At 39.2% G+C, this 17,395-nt stretch overlaps 1 protein-coding gene across 2 annotated transcripts in view; it reads right to left on the reverse strand.

The window, feature by feature from the left end:
* Positions 1 to 17,395, reverse strand: part of Pappa2 (pappalysin 2) — a 253,987-nt gene that overhangs the window by 42,702 nt on the left and 193,890 nt on the right. For both annotated transcript variants that reach the window (XM_045146446.1, XM_004658765.2), the window contains exon 21: positions 2,623 to 2,694. In XM_045146446.1, the coding sequence (XP_045002381.1) occupies positions 2,623 to 2,694 (72 nt within the window). The remainder of the gene's footprint in view (positions 1 to 2,622; positions 2,695 to 17,395) is intronic.

Consider the following 17,395-nt stretch of genomic DNA (forward strand, 5'->3'; position numbering starts at 1 on the left):
TGAGGGGGCTGGTTTTTCTCAGCAACGGCCTTCAGAGCCATCTGGAGGACTTGCTGGTTAGAACACAGACTGCTGGGCATGCACAGAGTTTCTGAGACAGCCTATCTGGGGCATTTTAACAAGTTTTCAGTTAATTCTGAAGATGCTGGTCAAGACACACTGGAGCGGAGGGATTAAGCCTTTCAGGGCGCCAAGGGTCAGGAACACATGGCGGCAGTGGGTCAAGAGAGGCAAGCAGGGTGGAAGGGACTTTTGTTTCTGGTCATGTTCTTAAAGGGAATTTAGCACTAGGCAGCTCTGGGTAGTAGATCTAGAGGGTATGTTGGGTGGCAGGGCAGGAGACAGGACAAGAGGGGGAGGCTCTGTATTGTAACCTTCTGGAAGACACTGCAGCTAGCTCCAAGCCCTGAATCCACCCTCCCATTTGTGGTCATGCAAAAAAGCAGCAGAAGGGGATTCTCAGGATTCCTTTGATCTCTTCCCAGCTCCCTGAGTCTTCTGTCTGTTTATCTCCCTCCTTTGCTGGCCTCCTTTCCCCCCACCTACTCCTTGCCCAGTGCATGATTCACTCCCGCCCCACCCCACCCCACTGCCATCTGTTTTTCTAATGATGGCAGAAGACGAGCTGTTTTGTTGGCCCACACTGCAACAAAGCACACTCCATGCTAGCAGGAGTCCCGACGGGTTCTGCGAATGCTATTTTATGGGTATCCTCTCCCCACCCAGTTTTCCCTTTTCCCTCAAACCCCACCCTTTCCCCTGCTTGGGCCTCATGTGGATCCTGGTTTCCTAGAATTAAAACAAGAGACCCAGAAATTCAGAAGAATTGAGAGGATTATCGTGTATGTGGAGCAGTTGTGTTTAACTGAGTGGCAGGGGCAGGAGAAATCAATGGCAGCTAAAGTCACTCCCTCTAGCACACTGGGAGGAGGCAGAGGTATCTGGGTGTTCCTTTGAAGTGACTTATTTACTTCCAGGAAAGGGGTTGGATGGATAAACCTGCTTTGACTACATCTAGACTATATGTACTGGTCACTGGCTTTTCCTGGTAAGCGAGGGTTTAAATGGGCAACAAGTCTATGACAGGATTCCTGGCTCTTTCTGCAATGCTCTGCCTCACTCCAGACACTTCTTTGTAAGGCTAAGGAAATCACATCACCTAAAGTCTGCCATTATGGGGGATCCATTGGGGCAAAAGAAAGGTAGAATTTCTTGAGATAGTTCAGGTCACTTACTGGTGGAGTATAGTTCTGCATAGAAGATGTCAGAGATGCCTGTGTAATGCAGCCATTAATGTAAAGGAGGGATTCTCCAAGTGAGTGGCAATAGGGAGGGTAGAGTCCATGCTTACTAGAGTGAGGGACTGACTCTTCTGGAGTTGTAGCTGCTTTTCAGATCCAGCTGACTGTGGTCGTGATTACCAGACACTGTTGTTTACAAGAGAAATATCTTTGCACAAATGATGTTTTGTTTGGGGTATGTGTGTAACAATAATATGTATGCATATGAAGTTCATATAAACATCTCAATATTAAGGCAGGTGTAGTGGCTTATGCTTGTAATTCTGACATTTGAGAAGCTGAGACAGGAGAATTGCCAAAGAGTTTGAGGACAGCCTGGGTAATCTCCAAGAACAAAAATCAAAATAAAACCTATAACCAGCCAACCCACAGCAAACAAAGCAAATCAAAAAATATCAATTTTAAACACTGACAAGTAAAAAATGAATATTTTTAGACACTGTGCTGACCCAACAAGGCTGTTGATGGCAAAAACCTCATATGACTGAGCTTGAATAAGGCCAAGTTACAGAATTCCCAAACCATAAATAATTCTGCATATGTGCACATGTGTGTGCAGGTGCAGGTGTACATGTATATGTGTGTGTGTAGAAGCCAGAGGACAACCTTCAATATTGCTCCTCAGGTACTGACTTTTTTTTTTGTTTTTGTTTTTGTTTTTCATTTTTTTTTTAATATTTATTAACATTTTCCATGATTATAAAATATATCCCATAGTAATTCCCTCCCTCCCCACCCCCACACTTTCCCATTTGAAATTCCATTCTCCATCATATTACCTCCCCCTTACAATCATTGTAATTACATATATACAATATCAACCTATTAAGTATCCTCCCCTCTTCCTTTCTCTACCTTTTTTTTTTTTTTAAGAGACGGACTCTTTCATCAGACTGAAACCCACCAAGTAGGCTAGACTGACTGGCCAGCCTAGTGATCTGCCTGTCTCCGTCTCCTCAGTGCTGGAATAACAAGATCATGCCACCATACCCAGCTTCTTTTCCCCATTGGATTCTGGTGATCAAACCCAGGTCCCAATGCTAGCAGGCAAGTATTTTACTAAGCTCTATCCCCAACCCTTGACTTGCTTTTTTATGTTAGTTTTTATAAAACCATTTAAAGTTGAATCCTGAAGAGTTCCCTAAAACCAAACAAAATTTGGAAACCTTAATTTCTATAAATTCGGGATAGCGAATCAAAGTACCTTTAAGAAGATTAGTAAATAGTAGGGTTAGGAGAGAAGTCAGGGTCTTGAATTAGGGGGACTCAGTGATTGCAGCTGACCAGCTCTTTGTCTGGCTTGGGAAAGAGGAGGCCTTACCTCACATGACTGGATGCAGTGGACCAGGGAGGGGTCTGGGTGCCACTGACGCTGGCCGGTACACACAATGCTCTGAAGAGGAAGACAGACAAGACAAATGACAGAGACATTAGGACTGTGAAAGAAGGGGCTACACCTATCCTGCCAGTCCAACTTCATTCTTTGGAGGTTAGAGCCTCACTGTAACAACCCCCTCCCCCCCACAAGGACCTGGATTTCCTGTGTAAACCACTATCTCTGCTGGGTGCTGCCAAGGCAGAAATTCTCAAAAGATGGAACTTGTTCTTATCTTCATCCTCTCCCTTTATCAAACTTTTCAGAACGCTGAAAGTATGGTTTGCAATAACATAATATGCTTGTTTTATTCTTAGGTAGAATACTGATTCCATTTGTTATGAAATTTTAAGTAATTTATGAGAAATTATGACATAGCTGTGTTGAATAAGAAGCACTGGGCTTTTTTATATTTATTTATTTATTTATCTATTTATTTATTTATTTATTTATTAGACAGGGATTCATACCATAGTGTAAGGTTGTGCAGAATTCACTATGTAGCCCGGATTGGCCTCAGATTCACTACATTTCTCCTGACTCACCTCCCAAAGGCTGGAATTACAAGTGTTAACCAGAAGACCCAACTAGCATGGTGTGTGATTTTTAAAGGCTAACAAATACAGTACGAAAAATTATTTAACTAAAAATGTCTGCAATGGTTTGGGTTTAGTTTCAGTGTGTCATCCACAGATTCATGTTGTGGAGGCTTGGTTCCCAGTGTGATAGTGAAAAATGTCAAAGAAACTTTAAAATATACAGGGTATAGGAGAATGTAGTTTGGTAATCCCAAGTCCGTAAAGGTTACTCTAGTTCTCTGGGACTCTGACTGGTCCCGTGACAATGAAAAGCCTGATTCCTGCATCTCTGCATTCTTATCTCCCCATTTGCTCTCTTCCTCTTGAATGTGGCTCTTGCTATGATGCCAACTGCTTATGCTGTGATGCAGTACTGTGCTGTTGAGGACCTCTGGCCACTAGCATCATAAGGCAAATACATCTCTTCATAAAATATTCAGCCTCAGGTATTGGGTTATAATAATTAAATATGGGGCTGCAGGGATGGCTTAGCAGTTAAGGTGCTTGCCTGAAAAGCCAAAGAGCCCAGGCTTAGTTATGCAGTACCCACGTAAAGCCAGATGCACAAGGTGGCACAGGGGTCTGGAGTTCCCTTGCAGTGGCCAGAGGCCCTGGCATACCCATTTTCACTCTTTCTCTCCATCTGCCTCTTTCTCTTTGTCATATGTAAATAAATAAATAAATAAAGTAAATAAAACATGGACTCAAACAATGGCTTGCAGAAGTCCTAGTTTGTAAGATGTGTATGCCCAAACTAGGACCAGAGGCCAAACTGCACTCTTTGAAAGTCTTGTTGGTACTAGTTAGCTCATTCTAGCAGGAAAAAAAAAAAAAAAAAATACACTCTGGAAAAAATAAGACTAATGTCAAATCACTAGAACTTAAAGTGATATCATATTAAGTTGGTGGGAATACAAACAATGTCATGTTGAAACACCAGTGACTGTCATTCCCAAAGGCCATTTCCAGATGCAAATTTGAACAGTGCTTTACTCTTCAATAAATAATAATCTCATTTTAATGAGCTTTTAACTCTTAATATTTATATTTTCAAATGTCAAAAGATATAGTGTCTAAAATGAGAAAGTACTATAGGAGGTTTCAGAATGAAAAACGGGATCCCTCCAGAATCTACTAAGAACGTATTCATCTGCAGACTTCATTTCTCATATTTCAATCCTAGACAATCAGAATTCAGTGCAATAGGATGAAAAAGAATACACAATGAGACATAAGCTTTAAACAGGGCATCACTTCCAATAATTGAACATTATATATTGTAGAAAGCATTGAATATACATTCAGTAGTCAGATTGGATAAACATGTATTAATGTTTTATACCAATTAGACTTTAGGGTCAATTATTGAGTTATACTACTAAAAGCTAAGCATGTTTTACAGCCTCCCTAAAAGGGAAATAAATAGGATAAATCACCACAGAACGTGATATTTAACACTCAATATTGTAATATGTATCATTAAAGAACATAACTTGTCTTAAGTAATAATTGCAATTAAAAAAGGATTATCATAGGTTGGAAAGATGACTTAGCAGTTAAGATGCTTGTCAGCAAATCCAAACAACCCAGGTTTGTTTCTCCAGGACCAATGTAAGCACATGCACAAGGTGATGCATGTGTCTTGGGTTCGCTTGCAGGGTTAAAGGCCCTCATGCATCCATTCTCTCTTTATCTGCTTTCTCTCTCTTTCGAATAAATAAATAAAAATTTAAAAATACAATGGAGAGGCTGCAAAAAGGAGAGGACTATTAGAAGAAATATAGGAAAGCATCAGAAGTGTTCAGCTCACTGAAAAAAGTGAGTTATTTTTCTGAATGGTAGCCTCATTAACAGAACAACAAACAAAAGTTCTGCTAACAAGAAGTTATTGTTTTAAAGCAGAGTCCATTGGAACTCTTAATTAAGTAGAGGTCATTATCATCAGAAACATCAGTGCTTCATATTTCTTTGCTGACTTCAGACAGTAGGAAGAGCAAACTCCAATAAGCTGTTCCCTTGGAAGACAGGTGCATGACAATTTTATTCCTTCTCATAGTACTTCATTCACTAAAATCCCCACCCTAATCAGTTAGCCATTCAATTCAGATCAAATGTGTACAAACCTGGCTTACTATTAACCAGATTCCCCAGTACACAAGAGGGTCTGTAAAGACATCAGCCCAGTGCTACCCTCCAAGTGCTCAGGATCATTCAGAGAAAGATGGGGAATATCCATGACTCCACCTGAGAAAGCGCACAGCTTTGGTTCTTACAGCCCAATCATTCCTGAATCTTCTGAATTGATTGGGTCACCTTCACTTATGCCCTTTTACAGCTCTTATAAATGCTGTCCTTTTGGCCTTCTGATAGGCTCCCAAATTCCATGATGAATTATAAAAGTAAAAGGGAAATAAATAAATAAAAATTATATTTATGTTCAAAACTTTAAAAAAAATTAAATATAATTTATTTATTTATTCATTTGAGAGACAGAGTGAGAGAGAGAGAGAGAGAGAGAGAGAGAGAGAGGGCACTCCAGGATCTCCAGCCATTGCAAACAAATTCCAGATGCATGCGCCTCCTTATGCATCTGGCTTATGTGGGTCCTAGAGAGTTGAACTAGGATCCTTTGGCTTTACAGGCAAATGCCTTAACTCCTAAGCCATCTCTCCAGCCTCTTTATTTTCAAATCTTTTTAAGAGTTCATTTTTCTTGTTATTCTTTGTATTTTATGAGACTTATTTTTTTTTAATTTATTAGAAACAGAGAAAAGGAAAGAGAGAGAAAACATGGGTACATTAGGGCCTCTAGCCACTGCAAACGAGCTACAGATGCATGTGCCACCTTATGCAACTGGCTAAGGTGGGACCTACAGAATCAAGCCTGAGTCCCTAGGCTTCGCAAGCAAGTGCCTTAACCACTAAGACATCTCTCCAGCCTGTGATTTAATTTTATTATAAGATAATCTAATGTGTGCAGAACAAAATAAAAAAGGCATAGGGCTGGACAGATAGCTTTAGTAGTTAATACAGTTGCCTACAAAGCCTAAGGACCCAGTTTCAATTCCCCAGGACCCATGTAAGCCAGACACATAAGATGCCACATGTGTCTGGAGTTCATTTTCAGTGGCTGGAGGCCACTCTCTCAAATAAATAAAATATTTTTTAAAGGCATAAAATGATGCTGGAGAGATTTCTTAGTGGTTAAGGCACTTCCCTGCAAAGCCTAAGGATGCATGTTCAACTTTCCAGATCCCATGTAAGCCAGATGCACAAAGGTGAGGCAAGCTCAAGGTTGCACATGCCCACTAGGTGGTACAACTATCTAGAGTTCGATTTCAGTGGCTGAGGCCCTGGGCCAATTCTCTTCCTCTGCCTCTCTGTCTTTTTCTCTCTTGCTCTCTATAAAATAAATAACAAAATGAATAAAAGAGGCATGGAAGGGCATAGAGATTTTCTTCTACTCCTGTTCAACAACATCAGAGTTTCTTCCTTCCTATACCTAATTTATTTCTGTACTATACATTGATATTCTATATTAACATATATGTTTATATGTTATTTCCTCATACTGTTTGTAGAAAACTACAACTTTATTTTTTATTTGAGTTATTCTGTTGGTAATTTTCTGGATGACTTTGTTTTGTGCTACAATGTTTCATGGAGTTTTGTTTATTTTATTTTATGATTCCTGGGATGTTACATTCTATCAAGTACATAGTATTGCACTGCATGAACTTGCCTTAACTTATTTAACCAAAGCCACTTGGAGAGGCATTTCTGTTATTTTCATTCCCTTTGATAAAACAAAGCATGTATAAAATCTTTCCATAGCTGCACATGTATCTATAGAATAAATTCATGGTAGTGAAATTGAAAATATCCATCTCATGATTTTTAAATTAATTAATTAATTATTATTTTTTATTAATTACTTTTGTATTCAGCAAATACAGTCAGTTTGGTAGCATTATTAGTCTCATCCCTGACCTACTCCCTCCCCTTGGCCCCTCCTTGTTGAGGTATATGGCTCATGCATTGTGGAGTTTTTTTTAGTAACGATTTTCACACATATTTATAATGTATTTGTTTTTTAGGTAAGCCCAACAGACTGGTCTTTTTTTTATGCAAGAGAGAGAGAATAAGAGCAAGTGAGGGAGAGAGAGAGAGAATTGGCATGCCAGGGCCTCCAACCACTATAAACAAACTCCAAATGAGTGTGCCATCTTGGCAAATGTGCAACCTTGCACATTTGTGTCACCTTGCGCATCTGGCTTATGTGGGATGTGAAGAGTATAACATGGGTCGTTAGGCTTTCCAGACAAGCATCTGAGCTGCTAAGCCATTTCCCCGGCCCTATAATATATTTTGATCAAAGTCTCCTGTTGCTACGCTCTCTTGTCCTCCCTCCCCATCCCCCTTTCACTGAACCCCTTTTTCTTTCCAACTAGTCCCTCTTCTACTCTGCTGTCAAACTGCTGGTGAGCCCAGCGTTGTGCTAGTCTTGTGAAGGTCATGGGAATGCCACTGATAGAACTGCTAGCCATTGATCCTACCTTGAAGGTCATTTCAATTTTCAGGACTAAATCTTATGGGTACACAAGATACAAGAGGGAAGTGAATGGGGAGGAAAATAATGAGGCTAAAAGAGTCAAGTACTGTCTAGCTCCTGATGAGAGGCGAAATTGACTTTCTAATTTTGTGAAATGCACTGGCAAATCACAATCATATATGTTATATTTGAAAATCTATAGAGAATAAGAATGGAAGAATTTTATATCCTTCACTGTATATCCTGCTTATATCGTCTTCCTTCATTTCTATTGACAACTTTTCTATATTTGCTATTGTATTACATATTAGCATGTTATTACAACAATTACTCTTAGCTTATATTATGAACAAGCAACTCCTCAGCTGTGTTGGTTGTACACCAGGAGGTGCTAAGGGTTTGTTTGAACTTTCTGAAAGGAAAAGACTCATTAACAAAAATGAGATGTGGGAAGATGTCTCAGTGGTTTAAGGTACTTGCTTGCAAAATCTGGTGGCCTGGTTTCAATTCTTGAGTACTTGTGTAAAGCCAGATTCACAAAGTGGTTTCTTTCTAGTAGCAGGTGATCCTATCATGTCCACACTCAATTCTATTAATTTCTCTCTCTCTCCTAAGTAAATAATGTAATATACTATATCTAATAAAGTTTTAACCCGGGCATGGTGATGCAAATCTCTAATCCCAGCACTCAAGAGGCAAAGATAGAATGACCTCTGTGATTTTGAAACTACTCTGAGACTACACAGTGAATTCCAGGCCACCTTGGGCTAGAGAGAGACCCTAACTTAAAAAAAAACAAAAACAAAAAAACAGTTAAAAAAATTATCCAAGTTGGGATATTTTAAAATTCATTTAAAATAAGAAAATAAAGGAAGGAAACATAGAAAAAGGAGAAACGAAAGAAGGAAGGAAAAAGTCAGAAAAGGAAGGCAAAGGGGGAGGTGCAGGAAGGGAAGCAATAAGGGTTCTTAGGATGGTCACAGGCTTTATGAAGGATGCCTCTTGGTTAAATTTCCTGTTAGAAGTCACAAGACAAACCAGCTGGCTAATGTCAGGATTTAACACAAAATTCCTTAATTACTGTTTATCAGAAATAGTTAATTGACAAAATGGGCTGCTGAACAAATCAGGCCACCGAGTTTTGCCACTGGCCAGCTTTGTGACAGCTGCCTCATGGCTACATGTGTACTGTATGAGTCCCTAAATAAAACACACAGCCTCGTTTGTATGGGCTTTGAACCCTAACCCTTTGATTTGGGCTCCCCTTCCCCTCCTGGCAAGATTCTCCCATGTGCTCTCCCGTAGCGCTGAGAGCCTTGATGCTTGTACTAAAGGGTCCCATGCTGAAAGAAGACTAACAAGGCCTGTCATACCTTACATCTGTCCGAGACTGATTTGCAGCCAGGGTCACTAGAGCTATACACTCTTCTGAACCTTCAAGAGGGCAGGGCAGGCACAGCAATGCCTACTAGGGGCCAGGAGGGGGCGTGACACCCAGCAGTGGGAAATCACAGAGGGTAACAACCCTTTTTCTTTCTGCTTCTCTCTCGCTTTAAATCATTATGTTTTTACTTAAATAATAATTAGTCCTTTTAGGATGAATTCTGGAAAACAGTAAAATTCGGCAAGATTTTATGTGACTGAGCAAGTCTATTGAGAGCTGGGGAGCTGCCAGGGATTTCATGTAAGGTTAAAGGCTCTTTGCAAAACTAGCCTGTGCAGCTATGGAAGGAAAATCAACTTCATTTACTTTGACCTGACTAATTCATAATTATGATAGTACTAAAACAAAGAAAAGCAAAGCATTGTTCAGTCAGCCTGTGTAAAAGGAATTTATGAGGCAAAATAATAGGGGAAATGATGGATATCTTTGTACTTCAGAAGGAAAACACTTTCAAATACAATTTAGAAAAACTCATTTCCAGACAAAGAATTGTCACATTATGTTAAAAACAAATCTCCCTAGTAAATCAGCTTCTTGAAAGACTGTGACTTTCAAAGTTACAAACATTAATTTTCCTATTTTAAAGCCAATATAGCAGTATACTCTCATGATACAGTAGAGAATAGATAAGGATAATCATAAAAAGTTCACCTGTACCTGCCCATAGTTCCCTTTTTTTTTATTCAAGGTAAGATTTCATTCTAGTCCAGACGGACCAGGAATTCACTATTAAGTCTCAGAGTGACCTCAAACACTTGGTGATCCTCCTATCTCTGTCTCCTAAGTGCTGGGATTAAAGGCTCTGCCTACACACACGGCTAGTGCTTTATTTATTTTTTTAATAAACACTTATTTTGTGACAAATGTCTCATTGAGGGTCCCTCAGTCCTGTGGGCTCTTTGCTTTCCGGCAGATTCCACGTTCTGGGAAAAACAGAAGAAAAGATTATGCAGCAAGGAGATGCTAGAGATAAATGGGAGCCTACACTGAGGGACCTTAAAGTTCGGTGTGAAACTAGAATTACCTTGTCAAACAGAAGGAAAAGAAAATAAACCAAAAGAGGAAAACACAGTGATGTGAGAATGGCCAAGGGTTCCCAGGAAGTGAGAGGGGCACCTCCCACATCCTCAACACTGAGTCTGCACTATCAGTTTGCAGTGGGCAGCAGACATCAGAGATGTGCTGGGGACAGGGAAGTCATTTCTAGATTTAAAGGGCATGAACTATGGTATCAACAATGACTGAGTATCTGGCACATTTGCCTTGGCACAACTACTAAATCCTACTGCTTGCCTACCTGGACTAGCATTTGTGCCTTGGACCACAAGGAGCTCCCTTATCTGACAGCCTTCCTTTCTGTCAGAATTTCTTCCCCCATCCCATGGAAAGTTCTAAATCTTTATGTGTAATAAGTGAGAAAGGATGACACCGTTACAATAGCAAATGTCTAGAATGTCCATTTTGGTGTTTTAAACTGTAGTCAATTGTCTCCTAGATACAACATGCCCTTGAAAACACTGAAAAATAATAGTGTTGTTTTCATCCTTCTCTCCTTCCTTCCTTTACCTTACAATGAAGGCTTTTAGAAATTGATTCACCAGTCAGTGGTGGCCCAATGGGAGACAATGCACAGTCATTATAATCTTTCTTCCCAGCCTTGTTTGTAAAACAAACAGAAAAAATGTCAAATGATCCAGACGTTTATCTATACACTCAGAAGCAGACTAGTACATTTTCCCCTCTCATAGAGCTAGGTGGTGATAGTTTACAAAGATGGAGAATATTTCAAAAGTTAAAATTTGTACTAAATAAATTTAAATCTCTCTTTCACTTAATTATGTACTAGAAACTGCTGAATCTCTAGTATTTGTTATTTTTAATTTTTATAAGGACACTGTAAGATGGACAATGTTTTCTTCTCTTTGGCAGGGTGTGCAGAGGCTTCAAGGAGGAAGTCACATTATAGTTAAACCCACGAGAACTTCTTTCTGCCTTTTATGTCAGTTACTCTTTTGAGCTATTTTTTTTTTTTTATCAATGTTATGTATACATAGAATACAGATAATAAAGTACTGTTTCTCAACTTACTGGTTTGTGATGATATTCAAATAAAATCATATATGTGTGTGTATGTATAATTATATAGGGGACACAAATATGCATAGTTGAAGAAGGGGAAAGAGGAGAAAGTAGCTTTGTAAACGGCTGTCAGCCAGGGATAAAGATTCAAGGAGAACATGGATGCCACCTTGCCTGCCCTGGCAGGACTGCAGTCTCCTCTGACCTGATCTTTTTGGAGATGACCTTGAGCCATTCATCAGCAACAGCACTTCCTGCTCCCTCCTCAGTTTAGCCAAAGTAAACTGGCTCCTCCCCTAGTCAATCTCTTGACTCCACCAACCAGTAAGTTCTCTTCCTTAAGTATCTGAGTTTGATGACAAGGCTCATCCTAATTGGATGATTAAGCCGTAATTGGGCTTGGCACATATATGTAATTTTTTTTGTCCCTTGGCATCTGACTCTCCTGGTCCTTGCTTTTGTAAGCTCCTCCCCTTTCCAGCCTGCATAAAAGGTGGGAAGGGTTTCTGACATGTTCGGACATTTTTTTCCTGCTTGGTTTCTACATGCGTTTTGTCTCTGGGCGCTTTTCTGGTTTACTACCTGGGTGGTCTTTCTTTAAGCGTGAGTCCTTCAGTATCCTGTTTCTTGTTTCTTGGCTTGGGCTTTCTTTCTTTGCTTCCAGTGTGTATGTGCCTCCTCTGCAGGGTTTCCCCCCTGTGCTTTCTCTGTGAGGGAGAGTCTCTCCATTTCTTCTATACCTTTCTTCTAGCTGGTCAAAGGGGAGAGTTCCCTTGTGATTTGAGTGTTTCAGCTAACCTTCCCCTTGGTTCCTAATTCTGCCTAAAATAAACATCAGAATTCATAATTTACCATTCTAAGAGTTCATTTTTTTCAGATTTTTAGCTATAATGGATAAGAACCCAAAAGTTAGGATCTATGAGTCTGAGATCTCCTGTATCTTCATGGAATTTAATCCTTCCCTGGACCCAGAATTCTATGGAATCTTACCCAAATATAAGGTATCCCTTTTATTTATTTATTTATTTTAACAAAGAAATGTCATTCGAAGTATAATAGAGAAAATAGATGCAGTTTAATCCATTTCTCTGTAGTCTTGTCAGATGCAAAATGTTTTAAATATGGTAGAAAGAAGAGATTTCCATGTCATAGGTTAGCAGTCACTAAACAAATGAACCATGCTCAAAATAGGTGTGATTCTACTTTGAATATTTATGTTGCAATTATTTTATTTTGTAAATATAATGAGTCTCAGAGCATTCTAGTGGAATTTCCAGGGATGCTTCTGAAAGATGTGTATTCCAAGGCATCCTCTGCCTTTCAGACGGTGGAACCTCTGTCATTCCCTGTATATGTCATTCAAGTGATTCTAAAGGTCACTAGTCTTAAGATTGAGTAAAGTATGGATCAACTTCAAGTCAATATGAATTACAGGGATTTAACTAAAATTATAAAGTTTAACTTACTATAGTTGTTTTGGTTTATGAGGCATTCTTTATTTGTGTGGACAAGGCTATACTTTGCACTGCTCATGATCCACTGAGTGCCACAAAATAACAGTCGTCAAGAGATTGTTGGTGGTTAGGACATCATCTGAGAGGAGCTCAGGCAAGTTCGGCTAATCATTTCATCATTGCCCTTGCTTCCAATGACTTTAAAAAAATCCTTTATTATTCTTTTTTTATTTATTAAAGACACAGAGAAGGAGATAGAGAGAAAGACAGAGAGAAAGAGAGAATGGGTGTGCCAGGGCCTCTAGCCACCTGAAATGAACTGCAGACACAAATGCCACCTTGTGCATCTGGCTTATGTGGGACCTGGAGAATCGAACCTGGGTCCTTAGGTTTTACAGGCAAGTGCCTTTACCGATAAGCCATGTCTCCAGCCCTCCAATGACATTTTTATATTCCTTTTACAGCAAACTTCCAAATTTCCAATGCAGAGTAGCCTTGAAACCTTTGTTTACAAGCATTCCTCTTTACCATACTTGTCAACAAAAAAAGCTGAAATTACTCAGGAAAGGGCTTGTGTCATCACATCATGATACATACTGTTCACATACTGTTCATACTGTTCTGGATTAATATTTTCTTTTATTTTGCTGAGAAAAAAATATTGATTGTGGATCCAACAATACATACAATGTCATTAATTATGCTGTTATCCTTAGAAATTCTGACTCCTGTTCCCCCTCATCTCCCAGGACAAACATTCTCACAGGGTAAAGCAAAGTATTCTGTAATTTTCCCCTCACATTGTTGTATGCATTTTTCCGTTACATTATTAGAATGTAACTTTGTCTTCACACAAGCAATGTGACACACATTCACAAGAGCTCTTCTAATGCAATTATGCCCCTAACAATACTCTAAGCTGGGACCAGACACAAACCCACATACCATCATGAAGAAAGCAGTGTCACTACAAATTAAAAGATGCAGGCACAAGTGAAGGAAACAACCTTGCTTGGCAATTGATCTAGAAAATTACCATGTACCAAACAATTAAAATTCTATATAGCTGGGCTGGAGAGATGGCTTAGTGGTTAAGCACTTGCCTGTAAAGCCTAAGGACCCTGGTTCAAGGCTCAATTCCTCAGGACCCGCGTAAGGCAGCTGTACAAGGTGACACATGCATCTGGAGTTCATTTGTAGTGGCTGGAAGCCCTGGTGTGCCCATTCTCTCTCTCTCTCTCTCTCTCTCTCTCTCTCTCCCCTCTCTTTCTCTGTCTGTCTGTCACTCTCAAAAGAAAAAATAAAAATAAACAAAAAATTAAAAATTCAGTAAAGCCATGTGCTCCTCTCATATAGCCTGTAAAAGTAGGTAGTGTCTCTATTTATATATAAAGCTAAACCCAGAATAGTAAAGTAGATGTAGTTGGTAAACACTAGAGTTCAGGTGTATGGAGCCATAGATTTTTAAAAATGCTTTTTAAATTTCATTCCAAGGTGTGCAGTGTTTGTCTGACATCCTCAGAATCATCCCTGGACAACCTATGTCCAAAACCAAGAATGCACTGATTAGACAATAGTCATGTTAAATGTAGTAAATAAGTCATCATGTTTGATGTGCTGCTTTAAGGAGAAACTAGCATTCTGCATTTTTTTCATGGGATGACTAACTCAGAATTGTCACAGATGTGGTCATGTGTAAAATGACGAAGTTACTCAAATACAGCAAACATGAGTTGAAAAGATCCATTTATTTATTAAGCAGAAGTGGTGTTCCAACAATTTCTTTACTTTAAACAATGCTTTTAAGTTACCTGAAAAGTGTAGGTGCTGCAGATACTACGATAATAAGCAAGAACTAAATGCTATGGAATCACTGTAAATAAATAATGATTTATTTAAGAAGTAGTTGAGAAATGGGGGCTTTAATAAGGATTATTTTATGGTTTTTTAATATATGTTATTTATTTATTTATTTGACAGAGAGAAAGAGGGAAAGAGAGAGAGAATGGATGCACCAGGGCATCCAATCACTGCAAACAAACTCCATATTCATTTACTACTTTGTGCATCTGCCTTATGTGGGGCCTGTGGAATTGAACCTGGATCCTTTGGCTTTTCAGGCAAACACCTTAACCACTAAGCCATCCCTCCAGCCCATTTTCTATTCTGTAAACAGTTCACTTGTGTAACTGGTATAATTGGTTAGTGGTGTCCCTCTGTCTTTATGAAGACACCTTCACCTCTCAGGTGTTCCCTCAGAACTTCCACCATAAGAAATTGTTCCTCATGTTGCATTTTTATAAATATCTGATTTCAAGGCCAGGTGCATAGCCCATCAATAGAGGAATTACTATTTTTCATTTCTATATTTCAGTAGTCCCCTGGCACCTAGTAAGGCATACCATTCATTTAATGAAAGACTGTGCTATTCCTCATCATTAATAGCTTACATTTAGGATACTCCCTTCCCAATCCTCCTGCTCAATGCAAATCCTGACAACAGTTTATGTTCCCATGGGAAGGAATGGCTGTAATCTGTTTAAGTTGGTGAAGAAAATGAATCATTGAGAATGATTTCTGAATGAAATGTATGCATCCAGAGTCCTTGTTTGAGTGATTCTATAATCCTTGCCAGGATTTTGTTCAACCAAGCTCAGAGGCCCACCCCACCCCACCCACATTCTAAGAAGAAACAATTCACAACAGGATAGTCTCCAAAAAGATCTTGAACTTTCTTTTTTCTTACAGTTATTCATTTTACAGATATTTATGAAGCACTCAATATTTACTAAGAACATTTTAAGATCTAAAGATAAAATATTGACCAAAAGAGACATAATCGTTCATTCTTATGCTAGAGACAGAAAGAAAGCATAAATAAATAAGAAAAATATATATTATTTCTGATAACAATAAGTCCTAAGGAACAAAAATAAAGGAGGGAATACAGACAGAATGTGTTAATGTAGTTAAAGTTTTAGGTAGAATGATCAAAGAAACACCTTATGATCTTTGAGTAAAAATATGAAAGAGGGATGAGGAGATGATGATTCACTGGGTGAAGTATTTGCTGAGCAAGCATAAGGACCAAGGTGTGGATCACCAGAGTCCACAGAAACTGTTGGGCATGGTGGCATATGCCTGTAATCCTAGCTGTGGAGGCAGAAACAGGCAGATTCCTAGAGCTTGCTAGCTAAATAGCCTTGCATATTGGTCAACTCAACTCTAGGTTCTGTGAGAGACTGTCTCAAAAAAGGTAAAGTTGGGGCTGGGGAAAGGGCTCATCTGTTAAAAGCACTTGCTTGCAATGCCTGCTGGTCTGGTTTTGAATACTCTGCACCTATGTAAAGGCAGATGACAAAGTGGCATATACATTTGGAGTACGTATGCAGTGATAAAAGGCCCTGGTGCTCCCATTCTCTTTTTCTTCTTGCAAATAAATAAATAGATAAAACACTGACAAGACAAGAAAATAAAAGGTGGTAGAGTGAATGAGGAGGAAATACGACATCAACTGCTAGCCTCCACATGCATATACACATACGCATGCACACCTGCACATATGTGCACCCACATGTACACATACACGTACAACATATGTATATATGTAAATATGCACAGAAATAAGTAAAAGAGTAAAACAAGTAGATATCTTTGTGGAAAACATTCTAAGCCAAGAAAACTTTAGGGCAAAGGTTCTGACATGTGCTCAGGAAACAGCCAAGAGAGCACAGTTGAAAGATTAGTGAGGTAAGAACAGAGATGAGAGATGGAGCAAGGAAGGTAAGGGCGGTCCCTGGATAAAAGTGGTCAGAGAGCTGATCATCCAGGTTCTAAAAGAATCAAATGTATGAGTGTGGAAATGATTCATCACTCCACTGAAAGTGTCATCTTGGACATCTATGTATGGCTTGTTCTCCTGGAAGTACATTAAAATATGGAAGATTCTTGGAAAGGAAAATGATTTGGAAGAGGCTATGAGGAGAAAGGTGGACATCTATCCCTCACATAGCCCCAGGGTCAGGAGTGGTTGGAGAGAAGAATCACTGAGGGAGCCTTCCCAGATGTAGTGTCCTCAGGGTATAGCCAGCTTTCAGGAGGCAAAAAAAAAAAAAAAGCCAATGAAAAGCTCAGAAGAAACCACAGATGTAGTGGACTTTGTGTGATGACTTTTACATTGAATAACTGTAGGCACAGGAAGAGGAGGAGACACAGGAAAATAAATTTTGTTCTTATCCTGTTCTATTACTTATTCTCTCCCTTTTTACTATTTTACTTTTGTCTTTTCTCATCCATCCTTCCCTTTCCCTACTTTTATCTGCATACACTTCCTCAGCTTATTCTAAGTTTTCCTGTCCTATTTTTCATTAGTCACTTTCCCTCTAGTTTCTATGTCTCTAAGCCTTCTTCCCACCCTTAGCATTTAAACTTTCCTTTTGAAGGGGGTATTTCATTTTTCATCTGGTGTTCCTCCTTTTTCCATTTGACATTTTATCCTTCTCTGTAGTAAACGTCCATATGGTTGTCTGCTTCAAAGATATTTGCAAAGTCCCTGAAATTCCCCCAGGGAATGTCTTATCAGTTGACATTTGCTCAGCAGCCTTATATATCTA

Source organism: Jaculus jaculus, chromosome 1, assembly GCF_020740685.1.
Source record: "Jaculus jaculus isolate mJacJac1 chromosome 1, mJacJac1.mat.Y.cur, whole genome shotgun sequence".
Classification (NCBI taxonomy): domain Eukaryota; kingdom Metazoa; phylum Chordata; class Mammalia; order Rodentia; family Dipodidae; genus Jaculus; species Jaculus jaculus.